Source organism: Cotesia glomerata, linkage group LG3 (assembly GCF_020080835.1).
Source record: "Cotesia glomerata isolate CgM1 linkage group LG3, MPM_Cglom_v2.3, whole genome shotgun sequence".
Taxonomy (NCBI): domain Eukaryota; kingdom Metazoa; phylum Arthropoda; class Insecta; order Hymenoptera; family Braconidae; genus Cotesia; species Cotesia glomerata.
Window position 1 is genome coordinate 9038087 of NC_058160.1, and position 25045 is coordinate 9063131.

Sequence of the window (25045 nt, forward strand, 5' to 3'; positions counted from 1 at the left end):
CGATGGAGGACGACAGGTGGCCAAAAATAGCGCTACGGGAAGAAATTAGAGGAATAATAAACAGAAATCCGTCAAAATGGGGCAAAAAAAAGCTTTCAGCGTTAAAAGAAATGGGATGTGAGGAAATAGCAGGAATGATATACAATAAAGAAGAAAATGAAAAAATAGAAGAAAAAATTGATGCAGGGATAGAAAGATATAAAGAAAAACTTAAGGAAGAGGATAAAAAAGCTATTGAGAGGTCAACATAATAAAATATATAAAAGAATAATGATCGCAGAGGATGAATACAATTATTGGAAGGATGACAAGAAAAGAGGTGAAGACAAAGAACAATCGGCAAGAATAAGATGCGGAAACATTGGAAGAGCTTATAAGAAAGGATATACAGAGTGGGAGTGTAGATTATGTAAAGAAAGTCTGGAAACACTAGCACATCTAGCAAAGTGCAAAGAAGTAAAGAAAGGAGTGAACGAGGAAGAAAAAAAGTATTTGGAAAAGTAGAATAAATTGGTAGATGAAGAAGAGATTGAAAGGAAAATATGTTCAATTCTAAAAGGTGAAATAGATACGAACCTGTGTGAAATATTTAGGAAAATAGAAAAATTAATAAAAAGAAAGACAGAAGCCGATAAAGTTGGAGAAGAGAGTGCGGAGGTGGTACAGAGAACAGAGTGAAGAGTGCAGAAGGGGCAAGAGAAGAAAAGTTTGGCAATAAAATGAGAAAAGGGGATACCAAAGGATAAATTAAGTGTTATCAACTAATAATATTTTAAAATTTTTAAATGTTTAAAATAGTTAAAAAAGCCTTGAAATATTTAATATTTATTTATAGTAATAATTATGACCTTTTTATATATATAACATAAAAAAAGAAAATTGTATAAAACTGTAAAGTTATGCAAATAAAACACTATATAATAAACTAAAGACTAAAAATTTTGAGTTTTTGCTTTGACAATTGTTAAGTAATAAATTGAAAATTCCAAAATTAAAAGAAAACAGTAAGAAAAACATAAATTATTGGCGTTAGATAATAAAATAAGGACAATAAAATCCAGAAAATGTACCCTTAACTGTGTAATAATGAGAATAAATAAAAAAAAACTGATAAACAAATGGAATTAAAAATATAAAAAAATTATTTTGGAGTAGTCCAATAATTACTCTATTAAATTGTGCTGAATCATAAAAGCCGTAACTTCAATAGTTTAAAAGATATAACTATTTAAAAATTGAAGAAATGGATTTTTTTATAAACAAATGTTTATAAAAATTGAACCATAATAGATATCGAGCGTATGAAAAATTTTTCATATAAATCAATAAATTGTTTAAAAGATCGTCTTAAATGTCAAAGACCGTATCATCAATATTTCGGAAGCTATAACAATTTATAAGTTGATGAAATAGTTGACCGCTTCAACTTTGATGGGGTAAATTATTTTAAAATTTAATAAAAAATAGAGGAAAATTTTTTTTACAACTTTTATGCACATAGCTGTATTTGTAATTTTTTGGCGCTACTAATATTATGAAAATGAAAATTTGTTTATAACAAATTTTTTATAAAATAAACAATGGAAATTTAAATAAAAAAAAAAATTTTTCCATAATTATATTGAGAATTGTAAATGATGATTTAAAAAAAAAAAATGATTTCTTAATAAATAATTTAAATGGTGGATAAATGAAAAAAATCATTATAAACAATTAAAAAAATTTTTTTTTAGAAATCATTATTTTATTAAGACGATAATACAGCAAAAAAAAATTTCAAAAATATTCAATTTGTCTATTTGTTTATAACAAATTTTTAAACAATTAATGTTAAAAATTTTTTAGCCAAGCTACTAGACGCAATATATCAATACAAAAACAACCAAAATTAAAAATTTAGGAAAAAAAATTTTTTTTATAACATTAGCCAGATATTTCAATTTGTAATAACTTTGAAAAATCATTATAAACAAATGAAAAAACTTTTATAAACTTTTACTACGCGGTCTTGTTCATTATTCATATAACAAGAGCTCCCAAAAGAAAAAAAATTTATAGACGCATTTTTTAAACATTTATAAGAGATTTTATAAAAACTCAAGTCTACGAAAAATTAGTTAATTAACAATTGAATAACTTAAACAAAAATCAAGCTAAAAATTTTTTTTGGCGGGGCTATATTTCTTCAAGTGTCTAGATGACACTATAATTTATTCAGATTTTTAAATTGATATTGAGTGTTATAAAAAAATTATTTTGTGTTGCATACTTTACTTGGCGGCGACGTCTAGGCAGCGAAAAGGTCGCGCGGAGCCCAATTTTCACCGTTAAATTAAAATTATAAATAATAGAGCTATACAACTCCGGGAGTCGAGACTTATTTTACTAAAATTTTTTCCTCTTTTAGGATCTTTTTTCAAATTTGAAATATCTTTAATATTTCTGAAGTTATAGCTACAAAATGGAGACTACCTTTTTTGTTTATAACAAATGAAATTTTTAATGGCGGAAAAATTAAAAATTACCCATTTCGCAGAATTAAATTCTGAATCCAATACATCAATCGCCGCATATTTTTAAGATTGGAACGACGATTTTTCGCATAAAACTCACTTCTCGACTAGACTATTATAATTACACCGCAAGCACATCAATTTACTGGATCTCATCACTGGAACAGCTGATTGCCGTTCACATCCTCGGTCTCGTTAATTTTTCATTCAACTTAATTTTTTTTGAATTAATGGTAAATATTTGCATCCAAATGAAAATACTGAAAGTTCGTTACAGAAACTCTCTAATAACTGACAATTTACTAACTGAAAATTCTCCTGGAAAATTATTGGAAGCCAAGAAGTTCATTCGAGTATTTGCAGATTGTCATATTTCTATAATCAAGCTAGTATTTTTAATCATAAATTGTAAATTTAGTTTGAAAAATAATAGTTCATTTTTAAATAATTATTTACAGGCAATTCGAGCAAGTTCATTCGTTGTTTTCGACAATAGTGACCATTAAATATTTTGTAAGCACGATAACATTATGCACTAGCGCTTACAATATCACTAAAGAGCAATTTGGCTCGTATAATTTTATGCTGACAATATTTTACATTCACAACATCACCATTGAGCTGTTTTTGGTCTGTGTTTCCAGTAATGAAGTTACACATCAGATATTATTATACAATAATATGATCCTGAATTTAGCTAACACCTTTCAATTTTTTTTTTCCAAATTCATTACAGTAAAATAATTCTTTAAAAAATTTCTACTAATAATTTTATTTAATTTTTACATGTGGAATTTTTTTATTTAATTTTTTTCATAATAATTTTATTTATTTATTTATTTATTTATTTATTCAATTTTTATGTCAAGGCAAACTAGCCGAATGACAATAATATACATAATTTTTATAATAAAGTACACGTATAACAATATTAAATATATAAGACTAACATCATCATATTTTAAGGAAGTTAATAATTTTGAATGATTTAATAACATAGTTGCAAAATTCAATAGTACTGTACTATTTATAATAATGAGAACAACAATAGAATCAATGAGCAATATTTGAAAGCTAATTTTTTCGATGGTAACATATTAGATACTTTAGTAATTTAGAATGTAAATTTTTTATTTTAAATTTTTAAATGGCCTGTTTGACATTTATAGTACATTTTCTCGTTCTAGTTTCACAAAAAATTCAAAAGCTTTATTTTATTAATAAATTGCTATAAAATTAAAAAAAAATTTTAATGTCAGTTCACTTCAGTGTCTTTACAATAATAATTATTTAAAACAATGAAAAGCCAGAAATTTAATAAAATAACTAAATTTATCGGTGGAAAATAACTTAAGGACTGAATAAAGTTTTCAGATTTAGCTGATGGGTTTTATGATTGCGAGTGGTACTCAGTAAACAATCCTAGTAAAACATCAATCGCAATTATGATGACAAACACCATAAAACCGGTCAATTTTACTTGCGCGTACGTTATTTATCTTTCTCTAGAGTCATTTACGAGAGTAAGTAAATTAAAAATTGTAATAATCACTATAACTCACTTCTATCTCTTACAATGATTATTTGCAGGTCATTAAAGTTTCATACAGTGTCTTCAATGTCCTACAAACTGTATAACACAATTAATAATAAATATAGTTAGAGTTAATTTATAGAATTGTGGATTAATGTAAAGAAAACGACAATCATTGCATTATTTAATGTGATGATTTAATTTTACTAACTTATTCCTGTTATTAGTCAACTCAAGAGTAAGTCTTCACAAAAAAAAATTTTTAATCATTAATAATGAAGATTATATTAATTTAAGTAGGATAATGATCCTCAGTGAAGAAATATGGCTTCGAATTAAACTTCAGAAATATACAATGTCTTTTAATAACTTCTGAAAATTATTTATTGAAAATAACTGCAGAGTTTTAATTACTTTTATTTACAAAATTATTTCTAATTAAACCGAATTTAAGTTTCGAAGAAAACTTAAAAAAATCAACAGAAATGAAGACTGTATAAAAAAATTGTTTGCAGATTAAAGAATTACCAGATACTGATGATAGTGATAAGCTGATAAGTATCATAATAACTTTAGAAATTTGGAACAGTTGAGTGATAAACAGCTTCACAGCAATAATTATTACTATAAAATTTATGCTGAAAATCTTTAACGATCAAACAATTCTATAGTGATATAATTTGCATTGTTAACAAAATAGAAAAAAAAATTTTTAATCTTCTCAAACAAAATAATACAGTTAACTTTTTAGTATTTCTTATCTTCAGTAGGAATAATACAGTTATGTAGAAAACATGTAATGAAATATAGTAGATTTCTATTTAAATACTCACTATTAATTTTCCACTTTCCGTGAACTGTAGATTAAATCGAACCTCGCACCGCAATGTTCCAAGCCCGACTGATCCACCAGCTTATTTTATTATTCTACCCTCTGGACTTAGTCCATTTGTGTCTCTTCTCGATAATACCGATAATAACCGCGTCAATGATTCAATCCTTATAATTTATTCTGTCTTCTCTTATTTGAACAATGTAGTACAATAATTTAAATAATCGGTGCAATTTCAAAAATTGCCCTGTATGAATAATAAACCGTACAATTAACGGCAGTGAAAACGCAAGCAGAGGGTCTCGCGACTTCTACGATTGATTGTCTTTACACAAACTCTAATGCCGCTAAAGACAAAGAAAGTTTCTTAGCTAAAATGAAAATTTTCGAAGAAAATTTAACTCTTCTTTTCTTCTTGGGCATGTGGAAACCCACCGAATGGAGTCCAGGGAACTATAAATCTGTTTTATACACCATCTACACCTTCTTAATCATAATTATCTCCGGTACATTTTTCATAACTGAATTGTTGGATCTGATTTTAGTGACGAGCAATATCGCTGAGTTTACAAATAATATTTTCATGCTATCCGCGATATTCGCAGCATGTTTCAAAATATTAATTATTCTTCTGCGTCGCAATGTTTTGAATAATATCATTGATGATTTAAAAAATTACATGCTGAAAAATGACAAATACTCAAAAGAAGAAATCATTATTTGGACTCGCTACAGCCATATAATCAAGTAATTTTTTTTTTAACTAAAAAATTAGGTAAATATTTACAAGTGGGGTCAACCATTTTAATTTTCATTTTCTTGAACGAAATTTCTATTTGATTTTATTGATAAATTTTTTTTTTTAAAATACATAAAAAAATGAACAATTTAAAAAAAAAGTTGATTATCACAATTTTAACAAATTTTCAAAAAAATTTATAAATTTTTTAGAAAATTGTGATATTCAACAATTTTTTTTAATTGTTCTTTTTTTATGTATTTTCCAAAAAAATATATATCAAAAACATCAAAAAAAGATAAAATAGAAATTTTATCCAAAAACATAAGAGCCAAAATTTTTTCCAACTTTTGAAGGCAAAAAAAAATATCGAAATCTTTATTTTTTTCTTTCACTACATTTTTTATAATAAATGCGCCGTAAAAACAAGCAGAATAAAAAAAAATTTTTAAATGTTAATTTTTCATCTAGTTATGGCTCAAAATGGGGTTGACCCCTCCTGTAAATAATTACCAATTACCAATTACCAATTGTATAAAATAATAATTTTACAAAATTTTAATGATCAAAAATTTTTCTTTACAGATTTTTGTCACTGTTTTACATGTCTTCAACGTTCTTTGGAGTCACAATGATGACATTTGCAACGGTCTCGGTCAATATTTCTCGCCGCGAATTACTTTATCGAGCCTGGGTGCCTTACAATTATTCGCGACCTATCGCCTACTGGGTATCTGCATTGGGTCAACTTCTAGGCATGTATATTCTTGCAGGCGTAAACGTCGGATTTGTGCTTCTGTTTAGTGGGATTCTGATCAGCACTTGTTCCTTAATAAATATATTTAAATGACGTTTCAAAAAACAATTCACATTCATAAATTCATCAAATAGTGCTCACCAAAGTGGTGATTGTCAGAAAATAGAATTTGAGGACTTTGTCAAAACCCATTGCTATATAAAACGGTAATATGTTTTTTTTTGTTTATTTATATCAATACTGATATATAAATTTGAATAATTTATTAATTTTATTCACTTGAGTCGTTTTTATTCGACATTACTGATTAAAAAATAGTAATTATTTACAAGTAGGGTCAACCCCATTTTGGGCTATAACTATTTTGCTTGTTTTTACAGCGCATTTATGATAAAAAATGTCGTGAAAGAAAAAAATAAAGATTTCGATAGCTTTTTTGTCTTCAAAAGATGAAAAAAATTTTGGCCCTCATGTATTTGGATAAAATTTCGATTTTATCTTTTTTTGATGTTTTTGATATATATATTTTTTTTTTAAAAGTACATGAAAAAACGAACAATTAAAAAAAAAAAAAAAGTTGAATATCACAATTTTCTAAAAACTTTATAAATTTTTTTGAAAATTTGTAAAATTTGTTAGTGATAATAGACTTTTTTTTTCTTTAAATTGTTCATTTTTTTTATGTATTTTTCAAAAAAACAATATATCAAAAAAATGAAATAGAAATTTCGTTCAAAAAAATAAAAATTAAAATGGTTGACCCCACTTTTAAATATTTACCAAACTTATATTCAAAATTAATAACAAAAAAAAATGAAAAAAGGTAATATTAAAACCAAAAGACTGATTTTTGAGTCATCAATAGAATATTTTGAATTTGATAAAAAAAAACAATAAGTAGTAATTTTTTAAAATAATTATAAAATGCAAAAATTATGTTTATAATTAGGTAGATAGTTTTAAATTTTAACTTTGTCTAATTTAAAAATCAAATGCAACTTTTTAAGGGGTTATACGCAGTTGCAAGACTTAAAAAACAACATTTTTTCATGAATTTTTTATAGACACAGTTTTTATTTATCAATTCCAAATGATGGTTATTTAAATAGAGCGTACTTTCAAGAATACAATAGCGCGTCAATCATGTAAAATATAAATGTGCACCGGTCCTGTAGAAGATGTTCCGAACGACCTCTAAAAAAAAGCGCTTGGTGGTGATCTCCATTTCGGCGGTTTAGATTATCTGAAATCAAAAAATATGGTAAATTTTTTTTAAGGATAGATTAATGCAGGTATTAGTCGATGGAATAAGAAAAATTTAGATTTTTGACAAAATGGCGTCTATTTGTAAAAAATTTTTCGCTTTTGTCAAAAAACAATTTTCCAAATTGTTAAAAAAAAAATAATAATACTTTTTTTAAATCTTATTCCTTCGTCCAATACCTGCATTAATCTATCCTTTAAAAGAATATTTTTTGATTTCAGATAATCCAAACCGCCGAAATGGAGATCACTGCCAAATGCCTTTTTTTTAGAGGTCGTTTGGAATATCTACCAGGAGTGGTGTAGATTTACATTTTTATATGATTTACGCGCTATTGTATTCTTGAAAGTAGGCTCTATTTGAATAACCATCACTTGTAATTGATAAATAAAAACTGTGTCTATAAAAAATTCATAAAAAAATGTTGTTTTTTTAGCCTTGCAACTGCGTATAACCCCTTAAATTAAGCAATATAATAAATATAATTCAATTGTAGACTATTTAGAAAAGTTCAAAACTTATTTTCCTTGACGATGGCATTTCAATACTGTCTTGGATCTATTATTTTTTGTACAAGTGCATACAATATGTCAAAAATGAAAGTACTATCATTTGAGTTTCTCTCTTGTGTTCTCTATGTTTCAAATATCATGATCGAATTATTTATAATTTGTTTTTCCACCAACGAAATGACTCTCGAGGTTATTATTTTATTTTATACTTAAAATTTAAATTTTAAAAAATATTGCTTTTTAATTTTTCTAATTTTTGTTGATATTTTTATAATAAATACATTTTTTTCTTTTCTAGTTTGGAAAGCTTCATAACGCTTTTTACGACTGTCAATGGTACTTGCTTAATAATGAAAATAAAAAGCTAATCGGACTTTTGATGACTAATTCAATTAAGCCAGTTCATTTCACGTGTGTATACGTCTTAAATTTATCTTTAGAATCTTTTTCGAAGGTAAGTTTAACTTATCAAATGTTCTTATCAAATCATAGGGATTAATTTTTTAGTTAAGGGGAGAGACGGCCGAAAAAAATGATTTCCGGAAATTTAAATTTAATTTAATTTAAAAAATAAAAGTACTAAAAAAAAAAAAAATTAATCCAAAAAAGTAAATTTTTGCCGAGCAATAATTATGAATTATATTTATTTCAAGGTTCTCAAATTATCTTATAGTATTTATAATCTGCTGCAGAGTGCATTTTGAAAAGACATTGTTATTATTGTTAGAATAGTGAATAATAAAATTTTAGAATTTTTAATAATTGAATTTTTATTTAAATTTTAATTAAAAAGTTAAATTAAAAATCATTTCATTTTAAGTCGAGCGATTGACAGCCAGTAATTTATAAATTTAAATTAATTTACTCAACGTCAAAATTTTATTTTCCAAAAATTATTTTGATAAAAATAAATATTTAACTAGGATAAATTATTTTTTATCAAACAATATAATAAATGTGAAACAATCACTCACTTTCATGGACTGCCAACTGTCTTTGGATTCCATTTTTCTCATCAACTGTAGATAGAATCGAACCTCGCACTGCAATGTTCCAAGCCCGACTGACACACCAGCTTATTTTATTATTCCACCCTCTAAACTTAGTCCATTTGTGTCTCTTTTCGATAATACCAATAATAACCGCGTCAATAATTCAATCCTTATAATTTATTCTGTCTTCCCTTATTTGAACAATGCAGTATAATAATTTAAATAATCGGTGCAATTTCAAAAATTGCTCTGTATGAATAATAAACTGTGCAATTAACCGGCGATAGTTTACCGCAAACATAGCTTCTAGGGTAAGAGGCTTATAAAATCCTTTATTGTCTTAACATGAACTTATAAGCCGTAGAAGTAAACTTACTCAGATAAAATGGAAATTTTCCAAGAAAATTTAACTCTTCTTTTCTTCTTGGGCGTTTGGAAACCCTCGGAATGGAGTCCTGGATCCGTTAAATCTTTTTTGTACTCGTTCTACACTATCTTAATAATATTTTTATCTTTTAATTTCCTTATAACTGAACTATTGGATCTAATTTTAGTGACGAGTAACGTGACTGAGTTTATAAATAATTTTTTTATGATAACCGCGATATTTTCCGCATGTGTAAAACTAGTTATTTTTCTTCTTTACCGCAACAGTTTTAATGAAATAATTTATACTTTAAAAAAGTACTTGCTTAATGACAGCAACACAAAAGAAGAAATGGCTATTTGGAAGCGCTCCAGCAATAAAATTAGGTAATTTTTTATTATTTGAAGTTTAATTTTAAAAAATTTTTATTTAAAACTTTTTTTTAGCTCTTCTCATAAACATTTATACTTTCTATAAATTTTTTAAAGATCCTTGACAATATTCTTCTTATACGCAAACTCTATCGGAATGATATTTTTCACTTCGGGCTTCGTGGGAAATATCAAGAACCGGGAATTACTTTATCGAGCCTGGGTACCTTACAATTACTCGCACCCCGTAAAGTACTCAGCAACTGTGCTGAATCAAGTTGTCACCGTACTTATACTGTCATTTATGAACATCGGATTTGTGCTTCTTTTCTTTGCGATAATGATCAGCATTTGTGCGCAATTGAGTATATTTAAATTAAAATTTCAAAGGCATTTTTCTTACAAGGATCATCCAGATGATTGCTACAAGAATATTTATGCTTCAAAGTTACTTGGTGAAATGGTGGATATATATCATTCTATAACAAGGTATTTTATTAAATAAAATATTTTTTTAAATTTACACTTGTAATTTATATTTTTTGTAATACCAACCGCGAAACTTGGATTTTCGAGCTATAGTTAGGAGGGGTAAAATGAATGATATCTGGTCATCTATAGTTGAGTCTACTTTTCACGCACACGTAAGGATAAGTGACATCTCTCTCTCTATCTGTCTCTACATTCCCGCATGGATGCTAAAAAGTACTATTCTAGCTGTGAAATTTTTTTATCAAAATTTTTTCATATTTTAGTTGTTTTAAAAATTAAAAAATTTGACAGATGTCTTTTTTTTTTGTTTTTCAATAATCTTGACCCGTTATTTTATTTTCAATTTTATTAATAATAACTAGCAACCTTGCAGTCACTATGTGAATGCTGTGACTTGTGAACTATAAATAAATAAAATTTTGCTTTATAAAATAATGATTTTTGTTAAATTGCACTGTACTTTTTTAAAGATATAAGCTAATCACGATATTACACTCTTTAAGAGCTTTCTTTTGAGTACCCACATGCATTTTTTATATCTTTTATATGTATGATATTTACAAAATATATGAAAATTGCAAGTGGGTACTCAAATGAAAGGTCTCGATGAGTGTGACATCAGAATAGACTTATAATTTACGAAAATGTTAAGAATTAAGAAATGACTATTACATTTTGTTAACTAATGATGTTTTTAACGATATAAGCTCATTCCGATGTTACACTCATCAAGAGCTTTCATTTGAGTACCCACATGCATTTTGATATATCTATACTAATAAATGGAGAGCCAGTTTTTTTGTCCGGTTGTACTGCAAAAACTACTGAACCGATCGGAATAAAACTTATACCATAAAATGCAGCGTGTTTCGGAGAAGGTTTTAGTATATGATATGGTGGTGATTACTTATATGGAACCTATATTTTTTTGACTTAGAAATAATGAATTTTTATTGTAACTAAATTTATTCTATTCGATTGTCATTTGTTTAAAATAAATTTTTTAATTCTATTGGCTATGTTTATATACTAGGCAGATTTCTTCACTAATGAGATCGGCAATTTCTTTAATAACTGAAACTTTCAATGCTCATCACAAATTTTTTTTTTTTCATATCAATTATTATTCATTTTTGTAAGAAAGACACGAGAATGTTATAATGATTGCACTAGGGGTGTGCGAATATTCGAGTTTACGAATAATTTACCTCGAATTCGAATCGAATTATTCGAATAATACAAATAGTTCGAATAATTCGAATAACTCGAATAGTTCGAATAATTCGAATATTTCAAACAGTCGCTTTCTGTCGATAAACTAACTAATTTTTTTGTAAAAATTAATTCGTTTTATTTTATTTGACTAAATGAAGTCTTCATAATTATTTGATAGTAAAGTCTCTTATTATTTGTAATAAATATTTCTTGGTGTATTCGGGACCCCCGCCTCAGGGCACCTCGCTATTTTGACATTTCTCCAGGAAAATTCGATTTTTTTTTTAAATGAGATCTATGGACACGATGGATCAGACATTGAAGGGGTTTAAATATAGACTACATTTGGAAATTTTATAGCTTTATCTCTAGCTAGAATTATTAAAATAATTTTTATTTTTTTCTCAACTTAAATAAATTAAGTCTTAGCTATATTATATTATAGCAATATTTATAAATCCCACACGAATTTTTTATGTATTTTATATATTCCACAAATATGAGAAATTTCACATAGGTATATAAAATATATGACAAAAATCGTGTGCGTACTTAAATGAAAGGTATCGATGAGCGTAATATTAGGATGAGCTTATATCTTGAAAAATGTCAATAATTAATAAATGACCTTGTATCTTGTAAACTATTGACATTTTTAACGATATAAGCTCATCCTGATGTTACACTCATCGAGACTTTTCATTTGAGTACCCACATCAATTTTTCATGTATTTTATATATTTACATATATTTTATACATGCATATATGAAAAATATATCAAAAATGCATGTGGGTACTCAAATAAAAGGTCTCGATGAGCATAATATCAGGATGAGCTTATATCTTCAAAAATGTCAATAATTAAAGAATGACTTTGTATTTTGTCTACTGATGATATTTTTAACGATGTAAGCTCATCCTGGAGTTCCACTTATCGAGACAATTGATTTGAATACCCTCACGAATTTTTCTATATATTTTATACATGATACATCTTATATTTGTAAAATATATAAAATATATGAAAAAATTCTTGTGCATACTCAAATAAAAGGCCTCTATGAGCGTAACATCAGGAAGGGCTTATATCTTAAAATATGTCAATAACTAAGAAATAACTAAGAAATGAGCGCCAGTGTCCAGTAAAATATGTGCCAAACAAAGACACAACTAACTGTATGACTAACTAGCTTCTATAGCTAACGTAGTCACACAATTTACTTACACATTCACACGTGTAGGCGTCTTCGTTTGGAACGCACTTGACTGGACACTAGTGCTCTCTCTCTAACGCATAAAAGGACGTTGTTTTAATTAATAACTAATTATCTATACGTCTGATTAAAAAATGGCTAAGCACTTTTCGCCTCAGAATTATTTTGTTTATCAGATGCTACAATGGCGTTCGTTACTTCTGGGACAATCTATAAAATCTTTTATTAAAAAGCTTATGCGACGTTTTTACTGTTGTCGCTTTTCATTGATACATTTACACTTTTTCAATGTCTGATCCATCGTATCGTAGATCCCATTTTTAAAAAAATCGAACTTTCTTAGAGAAATATCAAAATGGCGAGATGCCCCAAGGCGGGGGGTCCGAATACACCAAGAAATATTTATTACAAATAATAAGCAGACTTTACTATCAAATAATTATGAAGACTTCATTTAGTCAAATAAAATAAACCGAATTAATTTTTACACAAAAATTAGTTAGTTTATCGACAGAAAACGACTGTTTCAATTATTTGAAATATTCGAACTACTCGAATTTTTCGAACTATTCGAATTTCGAATCGAATAGTACTATTCGATTTGAACACTATTCGCACACCACTAGATTGCACATTGAAAGTTACAATGAATATTAGCTAGAATAATTACATGAAAAAAAGGTGCATGCCAATTCGATAGAATTGAAAATCTGTGCAATTAAAAACAATACTCTAATTAAATTTCAAATCTAGATCTAAAAATGCAATTCTATTAAGCGCCCAGCGGAGCGGGCGAGTAACAGCTAGTTTTTCATATATACATACACGGAGAGAATTTGATGTTAACGGTAACCATCCCTATTTTGTAGCTTCTACTATCCAGGATGGTTATTAACTTTTACAAAGTTAAGATGATAAATGCAACTATTCGGCGATTGTAATTAGTACCATCAGTATATATTAATTCCCACAATTATGATGATAATTAAGAAATGACCTTTTATCTTGTTAACTATTGACATTTTTAAAGATATAAGCTCATCCCGACATTACACTCATCGAGACCTTTCATTTGAGTACCCACATCAATTTTTCATATATTTTATACATTTATATATATATATATATATATATATATATATATATATATATATATATATATATATATATATATATATATATATATATTATATATTATATATTATATATATGTATATATGAAAAATATATCAAAATGCATGTGGGTACTCAAATGAAAGCTCTTGGTGAATGTGACATCAGGATAAGCTTATATATTAAAAAATGTCAATAATTAAGAACTGACATTGCTATCTTGTCAACTATTGACATTTTTAAAGATATAAGCTCACTCCGACATTACATTCATCGAGACCTTTTATTTGAGTACCCACATCAATTTTTCATATATTTTATATATTTATATATAAATATCTCTATGATTATGACATATTTATAGGACATATTTAATTATCTCTATGTATAGTACTTTTTCTTTGGTTAAAGTTCTATAATTATGTTTGTTTGAGCTTACAATTATTTATTTTATGTAAATTTTCTTCATAGTTTCGTTTATTTTTTTTATTTTCGAAACATATTATTAATTGAAGTTTTTAGTGAGAGATGTCCAAATTGAGAATTTCTTATTTTACTCTAATCATTGCCAACCGTTACAAATCAATGACGACGACTGTATATAAATATATGAAAAATTAATGTGGGTACTCAAATGAAATTTCTTGATGAGTGTAATGTCGGGGTGAGCTTATATCTTTAAAAATGTCAATAGTTTACAAGATACAAGATCATTTCTTAATTATGTATCTAGAGATAGAGCATTTTCGAATCCAGCCTAAATACTTATCATAATAAATTGACTATCGGTGAGAATTATATCAAACCTTAAAAAGGCACAAACTCAAATCAAGACCTTTGCAATAACACTTAATTTCATTAAAAAAACCGATCTTATCATACGACTATCCTGGACAAAAAATTTTTCTTATTCTCTTAATAATATAGATGATAATCTATCTATGTATATTTTTTTAAAAAAGCCCCGATTAAAAAAAAATCTATATTTTTTATTTAAATAAGCTAGAAAAATTTTTTATCAATTTAAATTTGTAACTTGACAACAAATCTCTTTACAAAAATTATTAAGAGACTTTTTTTATAGAAAATAATACGCTCTATAGAAAAGTTCTGAATAAAAATTTGTAAAGTCGAGCCGTTTTGGAGATTTTAATAATAAAAATAAGCTCGACACTTAAGAAGATATTTTTGAACTAATTAATTTTGAAAAATTTATTTCTTCTGAGCAAAAAAATTATTGTATTAAGAAATATTTTTGTTTTAAGATTAATAAGTAGTTTTAATTTTAATTACAGACTATTTGGAAAAGTTCATGGCTTATTCTCTTGGGTAATATTGTTTGAATATTGTATGGGAGCTGTTATTTTTTGCACAAGTGCATACCATATGTCAAAAATGAAAGTTTTTTCTTTTGAATTTCTCTCTTGTGCTTCCTATATTACAGAGATAATGTTGGATTTATTTATTGTTTGTTTTTCTTGCAATGAAGTCACTCTTGAGGTAATTTTTTATCTAAATATCGCAATTTTTTTCTTCAAGTTTTAAAATTAGTAATTTTATAATAGAATATATTTTATCTAAGTTTCAAAAGCTTCACGGTGCTTTTTACAATTGTCATTGGTACATGTTAAATAATAACGATAAAAAGTCATTAGGATTCATGATGGTGAACTCAATGAAACCGATTTATTTTACGTGTGGATATGTTGTTTATTTATCAATTGAATCTTTTACAAAAGTAAGGAATTTTTTACGAACAATTTAAATTATCCAAAAATAAATCAGTAAATTTTTATTAAAATATTTTTTTATTCAAAATATTTTTGCTACAATCAAAAATTTAGAATTTAATTAAAATTTTTAAATTCTTCATAACTAAAAAATTAATTCAAATTTAAAACAGAATAATTACCAAAAAAAATATATATATTTTTTTCCAGGTAATTAAAGTGTCATATAGTATATACAATGTGTTACAAAGTACCTTATAAAACAAGATTCTTATAAAATTAAAACAAATAAAAAAGCTGTTAAAAAAAAAGCTGACTATGTTTTATTCCAATTTCAATAATAAAAATTTACACTAGTTACCAATAAGGAAAATCAAAACATTCTTCAGTGTAAAGTAAGATCTTAAAGTGGATTTTAAAATGACAAAATTTATGTCAAACAATATAATAGTTTTAAAAAATATTTTTATAAAACAACAGTCTGGATTCTTGATAGTTCTTCAGGCCGACTAAAGTCAAAAACTCTAACAAATAAATAAAAAAAATAAAAAACAAAGTGGCTCTAATAATTCCTGATAAAATAATTAAAAAAAACTTTTTCAATAAATTAAAAACAATCATTTTGTATTTTAGTATCTGTGCGATTGTGAGCCAGCGACGGATCCAGTGATTTTGTTTCCGAGTTCAATGTGCGGACCTTCTCCACTTTGGTCAGGTTTTCCGCGGTTTTTCGCTCCAGCTTGTCCTGGTAGATAAAATTCTTATCATTTTATGATGTGAATAATTATTTTTAATAATTTTATTTGTATTGAAAAATATTTACATTTTTTATCTTTTATTTAATTACCTTGGCCAAAATTTTTGGTTTTGCTGAGGTAGGAGTAATCTTTAGCATTCGATAATCCGGGAATGACACAAGCGCTTAGAGCACTTCTGTTCAGGTTCATTGATGAAGCGTCGTACCATTCGTTTGTTTCGGGGTCGTAACACTCGACGTCAGCGATTGTTGTGTATCCTTATTAAAAAATTATTTTATTTATTATAAACATATAGAAAATATCTTCAAATATTAGGATACTGAAATTGAGAAATGTAAATTATGTTAGCCGACATCTAAAAAGTAAAAAAATTTTTTTCTATCAAAAAATTATTAAAAAAAAAATAAAAGAAAAATTTTATTTGTAAAAAACTTGAAAAATACTTTTTGTTCTAATTTAATTAATGAAAAAAAATTAAAAACGTCGGCTAACTTCAGTATTATAATTTAGAGACATCTAATAATTTTTAGAATTTTTCTAACGATTAAATTATGGCAATAATAATTTATAAAAAAAATTCCATGCTTAGAAACTCTAAAAAATTATGAATGCAATTTTTTAAAAATGATTTTCTAGACCTAGTTTGTTTAAAAAAAAATCCATATCATTAATACATTAATCGTGTCATTTTTATGTAAATTAAGTTAGCCGACGTCTCAAAATTTTTAGAATTTTTTGTATTGAAAAAATTATTACAAAAAAAATTTCATTCGTAAAAAACTTGAAAAACTATATGTGTAATTTTTAAAAAATATTTTTTAGTTCTAATTTAATTAATGAAAAAAAATCAAAAAATTAAAAATTAAAAACGTCGACTAACTTTAGTATTGTCTTTTTTTTTAGATCTAATGAAAAACAAATTAATAATTAAAATGTTAGGCTCCATATTAAAAATTACCAAAAATATTTACCATCATATCCCCCGATAACAAAAATCATATCATCCAAAATAACAGTAGCGAAGTTGCTCCTGGCCCTTAACATCTGCGTGACTTCTTGCCACTCATCCGGCTGATTCGGATTGAACTTTTCCGCTGGGAAACCCAAAACCACTCCAATGAATAATTAATCCAAATGATCGAGCATAAACTCGCCAGGATACAGAACTCAGACGCTTTTATACAACTTTTAGCGTCTGCAATCCTCTACCCCTAAAGTACCCTACACCCGTATACGCTTCAAGAATTCGAGCATCAAATAAAATATTCACCAGAAGTGAGCCGGGTGAGTCCGCTGTAACCGCCAAAAGCATACAGACTGTCACGGAAAGCCACCAGAGAAACACCAGTCCTGGGATTTATCATCGACTTTATATAGCTCCACTGGCTGGTCTCAACGTCAAAAGCTTCTGCAGATCTGTAGATGTCTTCTCCGTTGAACCCACCGACTATGTAAATCTTGTTCTCCAAGGCTGCTGCTGATGCGTCTGACCTTTGCTTGTGCATCGGCGGAATCATCTCCCATTGGTTGCGCTCCGGTTCATATCGCTCACCAGAGGACAATCTAATGCGTCCGGTTGAGCCTCCAAGGGCGTAAATTTTACCTCCGTGAGTACAAACGCTTACGTAACACCTATTATTATTATTATTATTATTATTATTATTAATTAAAGAGTTCTATATTTCAAAGCCATCTTCAGAAAAATAGTAAATTATTATTATTATTATTATTATTATTATTATTATCAATATTATTAAGAGAATAAGAAAAACTTTGTTTCCAGGATAGTCATATGATAAAATCGGTTTTTTTAGTGAAATTTAATGTCATTGCAAAGGTCTTGATTTAAATTTGTCCCTTTTCGAAGTTTCATATTATTCTCACCGATAGTCAATTTATTATTATAAGTATTTAGGCTGCATTCAATAATGCTCTATCTCTAGATACATAATTAAGAAATGACCTTCTATCTGGTGAAATATTGATATTTTTAAAGATATAAGCTCATCCCGATGTTACGCTTATCAAGACCTTTCATTTGAGTACCCACATCAATTTTTCATATAATTATATATATTATATATATGTATATATGAAAAATATATCAAAATGCATGTGGGTACTCAAATGAAAGCTCTTGATGAGTGTAACATCGGGATGAGCTTATATCTTTAAAAAAGTCAATGTTTAAGAAAGTACAATGCAATTTAACAAAAATCATTATTTAACAAAGCAAAATTTTAATTTCTTTTAGTTCACAAGTCATGGCAGTCACATAGTGACTGCAAGGTTGCTAGTTATTATTATTAATTTTTTTTTAATTTTATCAGTACCTGACGTGATACATGCAAGCTTTCTCCTGCCATTCCTTAGTCACCGGATCATAACACCGGACGGTGTTAAAATGCTCCTGACCATCATACCCTCCGATCACGTAAATTAAATTATTTAAAGTGCACAGACCGTGATAAGCTCGGGGAACAACATCAGTGTTTACTGACAAGAACCAGCGGTCTGCTCTAGTGTCATAGGTTTCGATGAAACTGGTTGGTGATCCTCCGCTCCAGCCTCCGACCGCAAACAGAATTTCATAAGGAATTCGCGGGCGAGAATATTTTTCGCTGGTTCTGTTTGATGGTTCAATTATCATTTTACATTTCTATAAGTAATTTTTGATATTAGTTTTAATAATTTTTTTTTTTAATTAAAAATGCAAATTTATTAAAAATACTTAATTAACTATTTTTTTTTTATTGTTAACTGTTAACTGTTAACTGTTCATTTTTATTCATGTCATTCCTGCCGATTGATATTAGTGGATTTCATTGTTTAAATTTTTAAATTTTATGCTTTGTTCGATTAGTTATAATTATTACCTTGTTAATCTATCTATGTATATCTGTTTATACTCTTACATGTACTTTTTCAAATTGTTATTTTGTACCATTTGCCATTCGGCTATTGCCTTGGCATTTAAACCAAATAAATAAATAAATGAAAATATTTAGTTATTGATATTAAAATTTTGCAAAATAAAAATTGCAATAATTTTAATAATTATCTCTATCATTAAGAGAATAAAAAAAATTTTGTTTCCAGGATAGTCATATAATAAAATCGGTTTTTTTAGTGAAATTTAGTGTAATTGCAACGGTATTAATTTGAATTTGTGCCTTTTCAAGGTTTCATTTCATTCCTACCAATAGTCAATTTATTATGATAAGTATTTAGGCTGCGTTCGAAAATGCTCTATCTCTAGATAAATAATTAAGAAATGACCTTGTACCTTGTGAAATATTGACATTTTTAAAGATATAAGCTCATCCCGATGTTACAATCATCAAGAGCTTTCATCTGAGTATCCACATGCATTTTGATATATTTTTTATGTATATAATAATATTTAAGAAAGTACAGTGCAATTTAACAAGTCATCATTTAATAAAGTAAAATTTTAATTATTTATAGTTCACAAGTCATGACACTCACATAGTGACTGTAAAGTTGCTAGTAAAAAATAAAATTTTAAACTTAATATTTAAAAAAAAAAATTAGGAAAACGGTTGATCCTGAAGGCCATCCCTGCAACTTCCCGCTAATTCCATACTTAGGCGCTTAAAATTGCAACAATGACGTTTTTGAGCTCTTCGAGCTCAAAAATACAATTTATGGGTTATTTTGAGCTCTCCGAGCTTAAAGAGATTGCTTTCCTATGCTTTTGAGCTCTTCGAGCTCAAAAGTCTGATAGAGATTTGATGACACTATTTTTTGAATTTTTAAACCGCAATAACTTTTAAATGAATAAACCGATTTTTACGCGGTTGGCAGCACTCGACGCAGTTTTTTAAGCCTCACAAAGAATCTTAAATTTTGAATTGATCGCGCTAGGAATTTTGGAGTTATTCCGAAAAAACACTTTTTTCGGTTTTCTTTCGTTCACGATATCTCTCGAACGAATCAACCGATTTTGACCGGACTGGTGGCGATCAACGTGGTTTTTTGAGGTTAAGAGCTGATTAGTTTTTGGAATTGAACCATCAAGCTGTTTAAAAGTTATTCCAAAAAAAACCACATTTGAAAAAATTTTTTTTTCAGTTTTTTGAAGATTTCTCAAAATCTATTGATCTGGATCGGTCCAAATAGTTTTCAAAATCTAAGTTTTGTCAAGCCCTTTCGAATGGCACCAACAGCTATGAAATCGGTCAAGCCGTTCAAAAGTTATAAGCGGTTCACATACTTTCACACACACACACACACACACACACACACACACACACACACACACACACACACACACACACACACACACACACACACACACACGCACAAACACACACACACACACACGCACGCACACCGTGACAACCTCGCGGGGATAGTCAGGGAAGCTTCCTGTGACCTTCAAACGTCGAGATCTGATGAAAACTCGATTTTTGCAAAACGGGGTGAAAACAATAACTTCTCGATTTTTGAAAATCTTCGATTTTCTTAGCGGGAAGTTAAAAATATAAACAAAATTTTTGTTTAAAAAATATTGAAGATATTGTGCTAAAATTATCAAAAATGAAAAAAAAAAAAACCTTGTTATCCTGAATAGGTTTCCATGTCAAAATATTACTGGAAACAAATTTGGAATTAATAAGCCCAAACCGAATGCACTCGACAAGATCCGGCAGGTACTCGGCTCGATTACTTCCATCGACTTCTACCCAGCTTTTAATCGCTTCAAAAACAAGCTCTTCGCTCTTGACATTGAGCTCATCATCGCTGAGAATTTTGCACATTTCTCCACAATCAAGTTCCTTGAACTCGGTACTCTCGCGCCATATCTTCTTGAAGTTATGCCTAATATACTTCCTAGCCTTCTCTTCAAGGTCGTGGCAGAAGTAGCTTCTCGCGTACTTGTACACCCCGAGGCAGTTTTCGGGGCTCAGTTCTTGGAGCAAAAACTGGCAGCAGAGCTGGACCACCCCCAGGACTTCAAATTGGTCTGCAACAGGCAAGAGTTGCTCGACGTTCTCAACCGTGACCTTGCAAGTCCCTTTATAGGCGTAATCCAGGATCAGGGAGAACAAATCACCGGGTATCCAATTTATTGTCACTTCCTGCGTCTCTCCAGAGTTTCCTCTCCAGCTTTTGGTGAACAAAGCTTTGAAGTATGGACTCACTGCTGATAAAATCGCCCGGTGGATCGGGAAAATTTCTTCTTTTGCGCAGATTATTTTTCCATCGCAAAGTTGATTCATTTCTCTGAAAAAAAAGAAGAAATAAATTTTTTTAATTGAGAAAAATAATATTTATTGTATAAAAATTGATTGAAAAAATTACCGAAGCTCAGACCAAACTGCTGGGAATTCAATAAGCCGATAATCAATCGGCAGACAAACACATTTTTTTTTATCGCTTTGCTTCCGTTTAATCTGCTGTCTGTGCCCCAAATAATTGGGCATCTCAGATTTAAACAATTTTATTTTATATTTGTTTGAATATTATCTTTAATTTTATTAAAATATACCGATGTTATTATTTCAATTTATGTATTTTGATGTTTTATCCGATTGCGCTAAATGCGCAGCCGTAAAATTGACATTTGAATGATTAAATTTATCAAACAAATGACTATCATTATTATATTAATTTTTACAGTTTTATAAATTGCAAACTTCTAAAAATTTTAATTTCTCTTCTTCATAAATTTTTAATAAATTTTATTATTTTTTTCTTAAAAAATAACTATTTACATTGATTTTATGATATTATAATCAGCTATTTTTTATTTTATCCATCAAATTAAATTAAAACTAAAAAAAATATTTTAAAAAATTTCTTTTGAAGTTTTTTTAATTTTTCAAACGTGCAATTTTTTTATAACAATTTCGTCATTACAAAAAACCTCAAAAAGTTCGGTATTTCTTCATAATATTATAATTAGCAGACATCTGACAATTTTTCGAATTTTTGTAGCCAATAATTATAAAAAAAAATTTTCAATTGTCTTAGCGGGAAGTTAAAAATATTTTAAAAAATTCGCTGTTATAATTTTTTGCATTTCGAATTTTTAGATAAATTTTGATAATCTATATTATTAAGAAAAGAAGAAAAATTTTGTGTCCACGATAATCATATGATGAAATCGTTTTTTTTTAGTGAAATTTAGTGTCATTGCAAAAGTCTTGATTTGAATTTGTGCCTTTTCAAAGTTTCATTTCATTCTCACCGATAGTCTATTTATTATGATAAGTATTTAGGCATTCGAAAATTCTCTATCTTTAGATACATAAGAAATGACCTTGTATCTTGTGAACTGGTGACATTTTTAAAGATATAAGTTCACTCCGACATTACACTCATCGAGACCTTTCATTTGAGTACCCACATCAATTTTTCATATATTTATATATATTATATGTATGTATATATGAAAAATATATCAAAAATGCGTGTAGATACTCTAATAAAAGCTCTTGATGAGTGTCACATCGGGATGAGCTTATATCTTTAAAATATATATATATATATATATATATATATATATATATATATATATATGCATATATATATATATATATATATATATGCTATATATATATAGGGAAGCCTGGGGCACGACGGCCCCCTTAAGCCGATTTTTCCTTTTTGTGGCTTTTAACCATCAAATTTATTTATTTTCCATATATTTCGAACAAATCAGTCGAAATTTTGCAAAAAATCGAAAAAAAAAATTTTTTTTTTCTGGGGCACGACGGCCCTCTCCCCAAAAAATCATATAAAAAAAAAAATTTTTTTTTTATTAAAACTATTACCATCAAAATCTAGAGATTCTCTTCCCAGAAAACGTCATCGAGAGAAAACCACGATTCTTACGAATTTTGAGTATCGCCGAGAACTCACAGAAAAAAAATCAACATGAAGCAAAAAAAAAAAAAAAAGACCTCAATTAAACAAAAAAAAATAAAAAAAATAAGACCAAAACCAAAAAATTTGAAAAAAACATTTTAAATATAAAAATGATGATTGCCATTGTCTGTATTGCAATGGACTTTCCTCAGAACCCTCAGAGTCATGGATTCAATGTAATAATTTTAATAAATGGTCTTATGATCCTTGCGCAGGAATTGGCGAAGATTATTCTGACGAATATGTTTGTGATTATTGCAAATAATCGTATATTCATTAAAGTATCTCGATGTGATTTCCTAATCATCGAACATTTATATTTCATGGTTTATTCAAAGTGTAATTTTTGTTAACGTCTTAAAAAACTATTATAAATTTTATTGTTAAGCCGTTAATTAGTTTTAAATAGATAATAATTAAAAATATAATTAATTTCGTTTATTGTACTCAGAGGTTTTAAACCTACGTGCAAGAAAAAATACAGATATGTTATTTATCTAACTGAATACAATGAATTGGTAACATTAGTTTACATTGATTGAAATCACAGGTTGAGTTTTCAGATTGAGCTTTTTAAATACGTAAAATCTTGAACCAGATCTTTTTTTTTTTATATTTTTATCAAGTCAAAATTAGAAATATGAATTGCGTAAAGTAAGACTTCCTTGGAGAAATTCAAATAAAACTTTGAGATTAGGTTTCTGTCTGGTGCCGAGGATACCGTGATCAATAATTAATAATATAATTATTACTGTTTTAATTTAAAAAAAACTGTGTTTTCAATTTTTTATAAGCTATAAAATTGAACTTTTCATTAAATTTTTCAGTTTAATTAAATTTATTCTGATTCATTGATCTGGCCTAAAATAATGAATTCTTTAAATTTGTCATTTTTTTTGAGTGGTCCATTATGCCCCACATATCACATATTGACCCGAAATATCATAAAAACATCATAGAGGCCATAACTTGACGGAAAATTGAAAAAAAAATTTTTACTTAATTTATGAGAGGAGCCGTTATGCCAGGGACCGTCGTGTACTTCTCTCCTCTGTATGATTCAATTTTTTGTTAAATTTTTTAGTTCAATTAAATTTTTTCTAATTCATTTTACCACAAATTTATCACAATTTGAAAAAAAAAAAAAAAATTTTTTTTCGTTACAATTTTTTTCTTGAGTGGTCCATTATGCCCCACATATCACACATTGGCCCAAAATATCATCAAAACATTATAGAGGTCATAACTTGAGTGAAATTGAAAAAAAAAATTTTTACCTAATTTTTGAGGGGGGCCGTCGTGCCCCAAGGGGGCCTTCGTGCCCCAGGTTCCCCTATATATATATATATATATATATATATATATATATATATATATATATATATATATATATATATATATATATATATATATATATATATGTATATATGAAAAATATATCAAAATGCATGTGGGTACTTGAATGAAAGCTCCTGATAAGTATATCACAAGGATGAGCTTATATCTTTAAAAACCTCAAAAGTTAAGAAAGTACAGTGCAATTTAACAAAAATCATTGTTTAAAAAAGCAAAATTTTATTTATTTATAATTCACAGATCACGGCAATAACATAGTGACTGCAAGGTTGCTAGTTATTATTTAATTGTTATAAAAATAAAAAAAATTGTTAAATGTATGTTAAATTCAGTATTATATTTCTTCTTCAATTTTTTCAATTTTGTAAACGTGGAATTTTTTTATAAT

The 25045-nt window shown here is 27.5% G+C and overlaps 3 protein-coding genes across 3 annotated transcripts; 2 read left to right on the forward strand and 1 right to left on the reverse strand.

Moving 5' to 3' along the window:
• Nucleotides 1-5130: 5130 nt before the first annotated feature.
• Nucleotides 5131-8910, forward strand: LOC123260514 (odorant receptor 2a-like). Its single transcript, XM_044721639.1, has 5 exons — nt 5131-5626; nt 6204-6461; nt 8136-8340; nt 8450-8605; nt 8805-8910. The coding sequence occupies exons 1-5, from the start codon at nt 5256-5258 to the stop codon at nt 8853-8855; spliced, it is 1041 nt and encodes a 346-aa protein (XP_044577574.1). The 5' UTR covers nt 5131-5255; the 3' UTR covers nt 8856-8910.
• Nucleotides 8911-9126: 216 nt separating this feature from the next.
• On the forward strand, nt 9127-15939 carry LOC123260534 (odorant receptor 43a-like). Its single transcript, XM_044721672.1, has 5 exons — nt 9127-9896; nt 9999-10370; nt 15212-15416; nt 15499-15654; nt 15857-15939. Exons 1-5 carry the CDS (start codon nt 9529-9531, stop codon nt 15905-15907), a joined length of 1152 nt encoding a protein of 383 aa, XP_044577607.1. The 5' UTR covers nt 9127-9528; the 3' UTR covers nt 15908-15939.
• A 96-nt stretch (nt 15940-16035) lies between these two features.
• LOC123261674 (kelch-like protein 10) lies at nt 16036-22043 on the reverse strand. The gene is made up of 7 exons (XM_044723395.1): nt 21733-22043; nt 20985-21654; nt 18738-19063; nt 17675-18036; nt 17376-17498; nt 16494-16661; nt 16036-16391 (listed from the first exon to the last, which is right to left on the reverse strand). The coding sequence occupies exons 1-7, from the start codon at nt 21852-21854 to the stop codon at nt 16276-16278; spliced, it is 1887 nt and encodes a 628-aa protein (XP_044579330.1). The 5' UTR covers nt 21855-22043; the 3' UTR covers nt 16036-16275.
• Nucleotides 22044-25045: the final 3002 nt, after the last annotated feature.

Bases quoted from the DNA above. Each gene is read 5' to 3' on its own strand.
- LOC123260514 (XM_044721639.1), top strand. From the start codon at position 5,256: ATGAAAATTTTCGAAGAAAATTTAACTCTTCTTTTCTTCTTGGGCATG. The intron at 5,627-6,203 runs GTAATTTTTTTT...TTTTCTTTACAG, and splicing joins CGCTACAGCCATATAATCAA to ATTTTTGTCACTGTTTTACA. The intron at 8,606-8,804 runs GTAAGTTTAACT...ATTTATTTCAAG, and splicing joins CTTTAGAATCTTTTTCGAAG to GTTCTCAAATTATCTTATAG.
- LOC123260534 (XM_044721672.1), top strand. From the start codon at position 9,529: ATGGAAATTTTCCAAGAAAATTTAACTCTTCTTTTCTTCTTGGGCGTT. The intron at 9,897-9,998 runs GTAATTTTTTAT...AATTTTTTAAAG, and splicing joins CGCTCCAGCAATAAAATTAG to ATCCTTGACAATATTCTTCT. The intron at 10,371-15,211 runs GTATTTTATTAA...TTTTAATTACAG, and splicing joins ATATATCATTCTATAACAAG to ACTATTTGGAAAAGTTCATG.
- LOC123261674 (XM_044723395.1), bottom strand. From the start codon at position 21,854: ATGCCCAATTATTTGGGGCACAGACAGCAGATTAAACGGAAGCAAAGC. The intron at 19,064-20,984 runs GTTTTTTTTTTT...AATTACTTATAG, and splicing joins AACCTATTCAGGATAACAAG to AAATGTAAAATGATAATTGA. The intron at 16,662-17,375 runs GTAAATATTTTT...TTTTTTAATAAG, and splicing joins TGTTATCGGGGGATATGATG to GATACACAACAATCGCTGAC.